General features: G+C 42.3%; 1 protein-coding gene across 1 annotated transcript in view; it reads left to right on the forward strand.

Moving 5' to 3' along the window:
* LOC308088919 (uncharacterized protein) overlaps positions 1 to 12,923 on the forward strand; it is a gene marked incomplete at its 3' end in the record, with an annotated part of 79,797 nt that overhangs the window by 40,750 nt on the left and 26,124 nt on the right. The window contains exons 6-14 of the mRNA XM_080433502.1: positions 612 to 1,160; positions 2,175 to 2,219; positions 2,443 to 2,562; positions 8,349 to 8,387; positions 8,475 to 8,528; positions 9,404 to 9,457; positions 9,688 to 9,795; positions 10,424 to 10,477; positions 12,665 to 12,718. Of these exons, the coding sequence (XP_080289628.1) occupies positions 612 to 1,160; positions 2,175 to 2,219; positions 2,443 to 2,562; positions 8,349 to 8,387; positions 8,475 to 8,528; positions 9,404 to 9,457; positions 9,688 to 9,795; positions 10,424 to 10,477; positions 12,665 to 12,718 (1,077 nt within the window). The remainder of the gene's footprint in view (positions 1 to 611; positions 1,161 to 2,174; positions 2,220 to 2,442; positions 2,563 to 8,348; positions 8,388 to 8,474; positions 8,529 to 9,403; positions 9,458 to 9,687; positions 9,796 to 10,423; positions 10,478 to 12,664; positions 12,719 to 12,923) is intronic.

Here is a 12,923-nt window from a genome sequence, read left to right on the forward strand (position 1 = left end):
TGTTTTTTTCATGTCGCCATAGATCTTGTTAAAATCCTTAAGATTGAGCCGTGAACGGTCTGTTTACATCCGCGAGATCTCCCTGTATCTCCCAGTGAAGATCGCGTGTCAAACGGGGCATCCATGTTTGAGTTAGAGCGGATTACGTTAAACAGTGAAATGCGAGGAGAAAAAACTACAGGAAGAGAATTGAGTTTCAGTTTCGTCTGTAGAATGGGAGCGGGCGTGATCGTCGAAACCGGATCCCAAATAATTCTATTTCCTGTCATCAAACCGGAAACGGAAGTGGATCAAAAAAATTCCGAAAGTGCACCCGGACCGCGCATGCGCGAAAAGACCGCAGCCCGTAGGACTACGGGCTCGGCGCTTAACCGTTGGATTTAACGGCCCGTAGAACTACGGGCCCGGCGGTAAAGGTGTTAAAATAATTGATATAAATATTTTTGGAAATCTCTATGGGAAAAAAAATGGGCTTTGGATTGGTGGAACCTGAAAATGGCCGCCACTGCTATGCCCTATTGATTGTGTGTTTAAAAAAAGTGCTATACTGTAAGTAAGATTTACTTCCTTACCAGATATCATTATTTATACATTTTTCTCTCTCTTCTCAGGATGCTCTGTCAGAACATGAAGACAAAGCCTCCAGCGCTGCGGATGCTGTTGAACAAGGGAATGTACTCGTGCTCGTTGATGAGATTCTGGAGGCCACTGTACAGGAAAAGACTGTGAGACAGTTTGTTGATGAATCCTCGCAGACCGTCCAAATCTTAAATGAAAACACCTCTACTAAGAGAAGCACTGTAGAGATTGATGACAGAGCTTACACAGCTTCACATAACATCATCAACTTGGACATTCCCTCCCGCGACTCCATTCCACAAATTTCTGACGAGGAGGCAGCTTCTCACAACATTAGTTTTCTACTGGAGGAGAACGTGATAGCTTTTGTGAAAACGGCATCAGAGGAACATGGGAAAGATGCCAGCAGTTCCCCAGTCATAACAGAGGGGAACCGTGTGGGAGCGATGGCCCCTAGTTCTAAGCAGAGACACACGCTGTCTTCGGGACCCAAAGAAGGTGATATCGTTATTGGTTCTGACAACAGAAAGTACCGGCTCCTGAGTGGTCCTCCTGGACGGACTGGGATATGGGGAAAAAGAGTAAGACCACCGTGTTCTTTTTTTTCTTTTACAGAGGCTTGTGGTTAGTGCGTTCTACTGGTGTTCTGTTGTTACTAAGCAGATATTGATAACCTGTTTAAAGTGAAGTATTTTTGGTAAAAGTTGATTTTTTTTTTACGTGGCTATTTGGACTCTAAAACACGTTAAATTCTACACCAGGAGTTTTCAAAGTGGACCTCCCTTCAGACAAAGCCCATACACTTGCAACTGATAATTCAAGTAAAAGTTTTCTACGCCACTACGAGTTGTGCCAATGCCAAGTTTAAGATCACACACACACACACACACACACACACACACACATACACACACACACACACACACGTATTGTTTGTACGCTGGATGTAGGCAAACCTTTAGAGATGCTACTCAACATTGCAACAGTAATTTCCTGTTTCACCCTCACTTCTCCTTGCGCATCGCCTGCTGTGGAGCCTTTCTGGGTGGGTGGGAGCACGCCTCACACTTTGAAAACATATGCTCTAATTCATCCGTTTTCATTAACGGGAGAAAAAACATCCAGTACTGTGAAGTAAATTTCCCAGTGGAAAAGCGTGTTTCTGTTAGGAAGCCTTTAGAACAGATAGTCTTTGTCACTAGTGGTGAAACATCCAAGCATCAGTATTGGCGTAAAACTCTGAAATTTCACTTTAGAAAGTTTTCCCTGGCAGATTATGTAATACCCCAAAACCGCTTGTATTTCAGTTGTACTGTAAGTGAAGGTTATGGTAATGCTGTGGAAACAATGTGGTTGAATCCACCCTTGAAACACTGACTCTGAGAAAGTCTGACCAACCTGAGAAATTACAGGCCAAAAATAGATGTTTCAAACTGTAATGGCATTAATAATGTACTGCAGAAACCACACACAGCCCTCTCTTCAAAGACCTGCGTAGGCATCGCCAAATAAACAACAGTTCTTCCAGGTTGTGCCAATAGTCTATAAAGTGTATAGAAACAAACTGCTCTCATCTGGCTTTTTGCATTTTACAGGGATGTGCCGGGATACAAGGCTATTTAGGCTTTAAAGGCGACAAGGTAATGATCAATTAATATGACAATTATTTATGTCCTGTGTTTTATACAGTAATCTGAATTATAATATATATTTGTGAAAAAAATGAAAATAATAACAAGTAAAAATTACAGTAATGGGTTAAAATGTGTTAGATCGTTGCATTGGTGCAAGGATTTCATTGATGGATTTTCCATCTGTACATCAGTAATCCATTCACTGTCCTCCTTACCCACGCCTCTGCAGGGCTCTCAGGGCTTGGCGGGCCGGGACGGCAGAAGAGGAGATGCAGGGGCTCCAGGACCCCCAGGACTGCCCTCACTATATCTGTGGAAGAACTCTGTGGAGGACTGGACAGCCTTCAAGGTAGGACTGAGTCTAAACATGCAGTACACTAGAGCAGAGATTCTCAAACTGTTTAATTTCAAGGACCAGTTTGGTATGCATAAGGATCCATTTGGTTCCTAACGGTCAGTCATTTAGCTGGGGACCCCCTGGAACCTCCTCAAGCATCCCTAGGGGTCCCCGGACCCCACAGTTCTGGAGCCTTTGTTGGTATAAATAAGGAATAGAACATGAGAGGGAGTTGCTCACGGCTGTGATCACAGGCACGGGCTGAAGGTGCTGCCATTCGCCATAACATGACCTCAAGTGTTCCGTTGCTTTTATACAACCGTTTTTGTACATATCTGATTTCGTATTGGGAATAAATACTGATACGGATTGATGAAGAGTTAGTTCTGCTCTGTTTAGGCTATATTCATTGCTAAGCAACTCCTAGCTGTTATGTTATGGGAAATAACACGCCGCTCTCGGCCAATCAGATTGCTTGATCCAAACCAACTGTTGTATAAAACGTATAGCATTACTAAAATCCTAAGTAGATTCAAGAGATTATCTAATAAAATTAAATGCAATCTGTGGCCAGAGACTGATTAAGACTTGTGGAGGCCCTTGTGCAAAGTATCTTTTATCCCCCCCCCCCCCCCCGTCGTGGTATCTTTTAGTCCCCCTCCTGTGGTAAGTAAGTAATTTATAGCCTTGAAATACTGATCAATGAATATCAACAACTAAAGGAAATGGCACATCCACCACTTGGGATTGTGACCAAAAAAACTAAAACGATACAGGATCCAATAACGCTGTGGCTTCCTTTTGAACTCTGTAGCCATGGACAGCGAGTTTCTAGGTGTGCATTTTGTGAACGAAGCAGAAATTGTATTTGAAGCTGTGTCCGAGTCCGCCATTGTCTTGACAACACAGGTATCGGCTTTGAGTTTGTGTGAGACAATAATTGTCATTAAGTATTGTAGTGCCGGGAAATGCAACGTGAAAAATGTAAACGAGACCTCTAGAAATACATTTTTGAAGCCCCTGAACCACAAAAAGCAGCCAAATCCACACAAGAAGTACCTTTGTTTGCACCTCCAACACACTCATATGATGTCACATGATTTTTATACATAAATAACTACTATCATGACCATAAATCACTTGATAACTTGTGAAACGGGACATTCTGCACAATGAGTACTTTTACTTTTGATACTTTAAGTATATTTTGATGCCAATACTTTTGTACATTTACTCAAGTAACTCTGAATACCGGACTTTTACTTGTAACAGAGTGTTTCTACATTGCAGTATTGATACTTGTACTTGAGTAAAACATTTGTGTACTTTTTTCACCAATGATGAGCTGAAGTTGCTGAGCTGTGTTTGGCACAGCAGCGTCAGCTGATCTGTGTAGTTCGCTATGATTGGTCTACATTTGTAGGGACACGCATACACACATACAGGTGATATACTGTACACAGACAGAATTAGGCTTTTTGCAGACAGGCACATACAGTACTGTACTGTAGTGTAGTGTTATGAAAATGTATTCTGTATATTATGCAACCCTGGGAAAGACGGGCTTGAATCACAGCTCAGCACATGGTACTGTCAAATGTGTGTCTGTCTTCAACTGTTCCAGCTGTGGTCTCCAGCCACTAGCCTGGCTCAGAGGGTGACCAGGACAGCTGTCCCACTGTCCTCACCAGGCTAACCCAACCGTCACTCTTGTCTATTCTTGACTGATAATTTCCCCCTGCTGCAATGCCACACTCCTCCGCTCTCAGTACGGTTTCCATGATTGAAAACAGTTGCCGCTGGCAATGTCTATACTAATCTGATCCTGTGAATGAATGCATAAGAGTATACACAAACTTTCATTTTTAGACTGTATGAAGGAAAATGCCCGGGAGATAGTTAAGTCGGTGTAGCAGGGAGGTTTAGTGATAGACTGTCACAGGTTCAATCTCAGGTTCTAACCTCCAGCTAGTTTGTCTTGTCCTGTCACAGTGTACTGTATAGTACTGAAGACTAGAATAAATCATGATACTTTTCAAAGGATAGGAGGTAATTTAAGACTTTGCTTGACAAATCATAACATTGCTGCAGAACATTTTGTCTCTATACTTACTGTAGAGGTGTTTGATGATGACGTTCAGTGTAGAATGTTATTGCTGATGTTGAATTTGACATACATGGGGGTTGAGGATGTACACTTGGCTACATTACATTTGGCTATACAGTTTAAAACGATGAATTGTGTTTTTCCATGCTTAAATCTGATCAACCACTTAAGCCCAATATACGTCATCGTACGACGAATAGGGAAAATGGCCAATATACAAGCCTGATACATTGTGAGCCTGTAGATCTGCTATTTTCACTATTTTGTCCAGCATTTTTTTTACATTTTGAATTTCTTTCTTTCTTTACTTTTGAAAGCTTTCGCCTATAATGAACTTTCCCATGCCTCGGTTAATGTGGTTAAAAGCGTTTAAGCGTACATAATACGTTATGGCGTACGTTTTGCTGTATGCAATATGCATCATCAGAAACATTTACTACAAGCAACTCATAGTAAGAAGTACCGTACAAGGGTCAGAGCCACGCGGCCCTTACAAGACATTTGACAAAAAAATATTCCGCTGACCCCAGAATTACTCCTTAACTGACCTTAGAACATCACACATCATTTTCCTAGAATGATTTATGAGACTAGGAAAGAGACCTACCTGTGAGAGAGTCGAGGTAGAAAGACAGAAATCCATTTCCTTGGGTCTCTCGGTGATGGAGACGTACTGCAGACGAAGCGGAGTGCAACCTGTGTGGCCGTTGCATATGTAAATGCTCTGTATGTTGTTTTTTTCACAGACCACATGCTCCCCCGTGACCCCACGGAGAGAAGTGGGCTTTCTATTTAAAGCCGGCGTGCGTAATCCTTTTCACTATGTGTTTACGGGGTGTACTTTAGGTGGATGAGAGGGCTGGGCAGAACTCAGGGCTTGTGGGCGCTCTCACAGTGTGCACAGCGATGAGAGCCGATGCCATGCATTGTGGGCCAGACTGGGCCCAGACTCCTCTTGCGTCGGGTCGGCTCCTGTGCTGTGGTTGTTGTTGTGTCCAGCCCCCCCGGTGGACGTTGGAGCTGGCTGTGAATGGCCTCAGTGTTAGCCTGTGTCTCTGAGCACACTGAGGGCTCTGATTCTCCACTAGACCTCGTTCAGTTCTCCAGCTCCCTCAGGCCCACAGAGACACAACCACACAGGGTTTGGAGAGAGCTCCACACCTCTCCACCTCCTCCTCCTCCTCCTCCTCCTGTCTGAGCTTCACCTTAAAAGGGCTCACAGGGAGGGAAGGTACAAATGTAATGGGATTGATGTAATGTCATTACAAAAGACAGTGGTAACCAACGTGGTGAAATGTGTTGTTACAGTCGATGTCAAAAATAAAATGGTTAAAGGATGCAAAGTTTTTGTTGTTATGACTGCATTATGCAAACATCTTGGAGTCTTGGAGCAATGGATGATTATGGTTGTAAATCTTGATGATAGTAAAGATATAATCACTTTACAGCCTGCAAATCGGAATACTATCCAAGTAATCGAGTGGTTACAGATTGCTTTAAACGGGTAATCAGATTACATGTGAAAATACGCTTCTCAAACTACACAATCCCCCTTTACCCTGAGAGGAGAGGCGTGAGTACCCAGGGCCAAGACAAATGTTGCTGGTTCAGCAGAGCTGGGTGGTTTGAGAAAACATTGAAGCCTGTGTGTGTGTGTGTGTGTGTGTGTGTGTGTGTGTGTGTGTGTGTGTGTGTGTGTGTGTGTGTGTGTGTGTGTGTGTGTGTGTGTGTGTGTGTGTGTGTGTGTGTGTGTGTGTGTGTGTGTGTGTGTGTGTGTGTGTGTGTGTGTGTGTTTCTTTGCACAGTTTCCCACCACTTCCCCTCGCACCCTTGGAGCGCAGTGACAGTGAGCTCTGTGCCGCGTGTCTTTACCTGCCATCCCAGCGGGACGGGTCCCTCGGCATGGGACCCTCGGCATGGGGCTCTCAACACTTTGTCGCCGACTCATTTCTTTTGGCCACATGTGGGCACACAGTCTGTCAGTGTGAGAGATTGCCTTGAGCCATGCACTGGCTTTCGTCCTCTCATCCGTAGCAGTTTGACCGTCTGTCTCTCATTTCTGCAAGATATTCCTGTAGCAGCCTATTATGATCTGGCCATAAATGTCCCACTTCATGCCTTCATCCTGAATGTATGCTGCATTCATGTTGCAGGCAGTTAATTTCCACAATGTTATACAGTGGAAAGAAACAAATTAGTTTACATGTTTTCCTTTTTTTTACCCTTTTTCTCCTACATTATGCCAATTCCCAGTTTTTCCCCTCACATGTAGTCCCTTGTCGGTGCTCACGCCCTACCGTTGGTTATGTGTCTCCTCCGGTGGACATGAAGTCGACCAGCCACTTCTTTTCAATTGGCAATTAGGAGTTTCACAGGATGTAACACAAATTGTTATACTTTAACCACATAAACCCTAGTGTCCCTATTTTGGGGATGTCATTATAGCCAAAAAAATCCCTAAAGAAATCAAGAATAGCAGATGTATAAGCTCCATAGTGTCACCATGCCATGTGTTATGAGCTTGAAGATTGGCTACTTTCGCTATTTGTTGTACAACAAAGTACAAGCTTAAGTGATAAAAATACATTTGCATGCTTTAAATCAAAAGGATCTGGCAACCAGAACCTTGTAATGTCTGACTGCTGAAAGGAGAGCAAAGTCTTGTTTATTTGTTTGTTTGTTTGTTTGTTTGTTTTGTTTATTTTTAACAGTTCTATCTGGGTGAAGAGTGCTGCAGCCATGAAGTGGCACAACACTCATATACATTATCTCATCTCTGTGCTTCCATGGATGTCTAATATATATATATTAGAGGTTTCTCACACCTACGTAATAACGATCCGACCGATATATCTGAGTCTTGGGGGCTTTGTGACAGTACCCGTTGTACCCGTCTGTCTGTGTGCCTTTTGTGTCTGTCTGTCTACCTGTGTCCCTTTTATGCCCATATAGGGAAATCCCTGGGCCTAGTAGTTGGATCGGCGGCTCTGGACAACTGGATATCCATATATGCCCATATATGAACATATCGGTCGGATCGGCGGGTTATGGACAACCACATATCCGAACAACTCAGCGGCGGGCACCGCACTCCCTTGAGTCCTTGCCGTTGCGTGTGGCGAGTTTGAAGTCGGTCGGTCCCATATACTGTATGCACATGACCATATGCATAGCAGTCGGATCTGTGGCTCTGGACAACCGGATCTCCATATATGCCTATATATATATATATATGGGCATATCGGGTTTGTTTATGGTTATGTCTGAGTCAGAGTGACGTGGCCGTGGTCCTGCCTATACAGTATATGGGTGTATTGGGTTTGTTTATGGTTATGTCTGAGTCAGAGTAGCCTTGGGTACCCATGCGTTGTTTCTTTTGTTGGTCAGAGGTCCACCGGCCAGCATATACAGTATGGGCATAAAAGGGACATAGGTAGACAGACAGATACAGAGATCTCCATATATGGGCACAAAAGGGACACAGACGGACGGGTACAACAGGTACTCTGACAAAGCCCAGACACTATGACTCGGACATATCGGTCGGACGACGTAGGTGTGATGGCCACATATCAGACTGACCTCTAGGTGCGAGGGCCGCGTAGTGGCCCGAACCTCTAGTATGTATGTATGTATTTATTTAGTGTGAGTAATTGATGATTTTCAACCATGGTCTTTACATTCTTTCCAGAGATCCAACGTCTATCATTTGCTGCGGGCAGGCTGGCCGGTAAGTGTTGCATCTTGACATTGCTTGTCCTGTAGACTGAATCTGTTTGAGTGTGTCACTGATCAGCTTCCTCTCTGGCCTCCTCAGACGGAAGCAGGACCTCCAGGACCACGTGGGGAAACAGGCCGACCCGGCCCGCCAGTGAGTCCCACATCCATTGAAATACTGAGCGTTAATCTAACTCCAATAGTGCACAAATGTAACCAAATTTGGTTACAGTTAAATTAAACACTGTGGCTTTTATTCTGCACATGTCATGATAAGATAAGATAAGACCCACAAGGGAAATTCAGTCACCAAAGGCAGCAATGCAGTTAAGATACAGTTACAGCGCAATACTGGCAGTACTGTAGATACATCTGGGTAAAGACATCACACAAAAAAAGAAACGCCATCAATATTGAACAAAATATACAACAGTATAATATGATAAAGCTTGCATTATGCAGGACAAAATAAATAATAAAATACACACTGTAACCATGTCAGATAGTGTCCTTCCTTCCTGTTATGAACTGTTGATACTTTAGAGCTAATTAGACTATTGAACGAGCAGAGTGACCATCGAGTGCCTCATTATAAATGTATTATTATTAGTAGTAATATAACTCCTCCAGACAATCACAAAGAAGAGATTGCTAGCCATTACAGACTTAATTTAATTAAGTCTTAACTTAGTTAGCTGTGCTTTTATTTAATTTAATGTTATATACCTTACTGTAAATCTTGGATACAAGTTTTTCTCACTTAATAATAATGTTTTTCATGTCTTTGTGTTTAACCACTGAAACCCTCTGGTCTTAGACAACCGGACTTTGACTGAAACGTTGTGAGCTTGTAGATCGGCTATTTTTGGTGAAAGAGATTTGAATGTTCCCCCCAGAAAAGGCATGTTCAAGTGGTTAATCAATCTAGCATACTTTGCAGCTTCTTTTTTTTCCTTAAAAACCAAGCTTGATGTTGCTGTATTCTTGTTATGTGGCGTCAACAAGACTGATAGCTTTGCTCTGATACAGGGAATTCCTGGAGACCCTGGACCCACAGGAAGGAGCGGACACCGAGGAGACATGGTAGATGTTGAAAACCAACTTCCTTCCTTCCTACAACTTTCCTCTCCCAAGTTTTACTAATACCACTCTCGAGACCTTCAATCTCAACCGTGTGTGTGTGTGTGTGTGTGTGTGTGTGTGTGTGTGTGTGTGTGTGTGTGTGTGTGTGTGTGTGTGTGTGTGTGTGTGTGTGTGTGTGTGTGTGTGTGTGTGTGTGTGTGTGTGTGTGTGTGTGTGTGTGTGTGCACTAGGGGTACCCGGGGCCAAAGGGCGTTCTTGGGCGAGCAGGGAGGGGGAGCAGAGATGGCAGTCGTGGCATGGATGGAGAGCGTGGACTGCCGGGGCTACCAGGGCTGCAGGTGAGGATGAACAACCATTACTGTACATCTACACGCTACAATGGGTGATGATAACCATTACATCTACTGTACACACAAAGCATATGTGATCACTGATGATGATAACCTTTACATCTACACACCAAGCATGTGGGATGATAACGTTACATTTACACATTAAGTATGTGATGAGGATATTAAATCTACACACTACTAAGCCGCTGGTTCTCAAACTTGGGTCCGGCGAACCCTAGGGGTCCTTGAGGGGTTTCGAGGGGGTCCCCAGCAATATGAGGAACAGTTTGAACACATAAGTCCTATTTAACTTTTTTGTCCATTTAAAATGTTGACAAATGTTGAGAAATCTTCTCTTATGGGGTCCCAGTCACAAAATCCTTTCAAATTAGGCGGTCATTGACATGAAAATGTTTGAGAACCCATGCCCTATAAAGCATGTCATTGACTGTATAAGTCGGCAAGTAATGAGCAACATGTAATGAAGGCATTAGAATAAGCTTCATTATCCTGGATCACCTGTAATGTACCATTACAGAGCCAAACAATATGAATGTGATTCTAGAATGATAGTGTCCAGTCATCTTACATTCCCACATCACACATGTTATTGGCAACCACGTTTCTCTTCCAGGGTCCCAGAGGTTTTAAGGGGGAATCGGCCCCACCAGGGGAGAAAGGTGATGAGGTGAGAGATTGTTGTTGTACTGCTGTTAATTGGTGAAATATTACTGTAGAGAGGAGGGCTGGGTGATATGAAATCAATATGACGATTATTTCAAAATTTTGCCTTGATTGCGATTAATGGTTGATAATGACTTATTTTTCTGTGAAAATAGCTGACCTACAAGCTCACAACGGGTCGCGATGGTGGGTTGTGAGCTTGTAGATCGGCTATTTTCACAATGTCTGTACAACGAAATATAATACAGGGTTAAGTGGTTAATCAGACTAATCGATTAAAAACGTTTAAAAAATATTATTGGTTCTAAATATCGGATTTGGTTTCGGTTAATTGCTCAGCTTTAGAAGAGAGGAATGACATCATACTCAGTGGTGGACAGTAACTAATTACGCTTACTTGAGTACTGTACTTAAGTACCTTTTATGAGTATCAGTGCTGTACTTATCAAATATTGTACTTTCGACGCTATTACATTTCTAGAAAGTGTAAAAATACATTATTAATGAAGCCTTAAGCCTTTCAAATGCACTGTACAGATGAATGACATCATACCACTGCACAGATGAATGACATCATATTACTGTACAGATGAATGACATCATATTACTGTACAGATGAATGACATCATATTACTGTACAGATGAATGACATCATACTACTGTACAGATGAATGACATCATACCACTGTACAGATGAATGACATCATATTACTGTACAGATGAATGACATCATATTACTGTACAGATGCAAGACATGACATCATATTACTGTACAGATGAATGACATCATACCACTGTACAGATTAATTACATCATACTACTGTACAGATGAATGACATCATACTATTGTACAGATGAATGACATCATACTATTGTACAGATGAATGACATCATACTATTGTACAGATTAATGATGTCATACTACTGTACAGATTATTAAATACGAAGGGACACCTCGCTCTTGTAGCTTTAAGACAGTTTACCGTGGTTGATACGATCAAAAGCTTGCGATGGATCCAAGAAATACATACATAGTAGGCTACTATTACATCTTCTGTACTGACTGACCTTACAGTGAATAAATACATAAATCAGTGCCATGTTTTTTTCTTAAAACCACACTGAATGTCAGCAGTTTTCATATGTATTCGTTGAGCCTTTCCATGAGGATACCTTCTAATACCTTGGACAGTATGCTCGCCAGTGCAATTGGTCTATACTTTTTCATGCTAGTTAATTTACCAGTTTAGTTTTTGACTACTGGCACTAACAGGACAGATAACATGGATTCAGGCAGTATGCCATGCATTAACAACCCTGAATAACACATTATTACAAGTACTGTAGCATGACTAGCAAGCTTCAGATGTTCCCCGTTATTTGGTCATGGCCACATGATTTGTTAAATGCCAATTTATCATAGCATAGCTCACCTCATCACATCTAATAACCATAGCACTACTGTGGGAAACCTCAGCAATATTAAAAACATGACATCATGACATAGTGTACAGATGAATTACATCAATGGTTTCCAAACTGTGAGTCAGGACCCATTTTGGGTCGCAGACCCATTTTTATGGGTCGTGAGTAAATATCCCAGTTTTTTTTCTTCAAAAGAACCTATTAATTTAAAAAAAAATCAAGGAATTGTCATTTGAAAAAAATACCTTACGAAGTAAGTAAGTGAAATATTTTCACTAGTTTGGATCCCGGGCAGCTAAAAAGTTTGGGAACCACTGAATGACATCAGTATACTACTGTACAGATGAATGAATACTGTACATACGGATACGTAGAGAAGGAACTTCAAACCCGATGGTCACTGATGGTCAACAAATAAGGAAGAGAAGTGAAGTGAATGAGACACACACACTATGCTTTTCCTACTCGCCTGTCCTTGAGACTCTTGAGCAAGACACTTGATACCACAACTGGCCCAGTGACTCTGCTCAGTGGTACAGCAGTAGAAGACAGGGGTGGTGCTAGCATTTACAAGGTGTGACTGTCTGTATCTGAATGAATGAATGAGAGCGGAGCACAGCATTGCTGAAAAAGATTATTTCAGTCACAATAATGGAGAGCAACAATTTGCAATAGATTCCATGGGATTGCTGTTGTCTTGTTTATAATAAAAAATTATAAAATAGTAATGATACATTTTCTTCTGTCTCTTGCCTTGAAACTACAGGGCTTTCCTGGTGAACCAGGACCATGTGGGGTCCAAGGCAGGGCTGGGAAGAAGGTTAGTACAGATCTTTACACATCCAAACAGATTGTGAAGAATCTAACCCTCTCCTCCTCCTTTGAGAAGCACTGAACCTCTCTGTCCCTCACTTTGAGCGGTAATTGAGCTGTAAATGAAAGGTTTGATGACATTGCCATCTAGTGGCTTGAAAGGTAGTCTGCGTTTAGTCTTAAAATTTGAATGGTCATAGCTGTTGCATCTG

This window comes from Gymnoscopelus braueri (genome assembly GCF_963280865.1).
Source record: "Gymnoscopelus braueri genome assembly, chromosome: 7".
NCBI lineage: Eukaryota > Metazoa > Chordata > Actinopteri > Myctophiformes > Myctophidae > Gymnoscopelus > Gymnoscopelus braueri.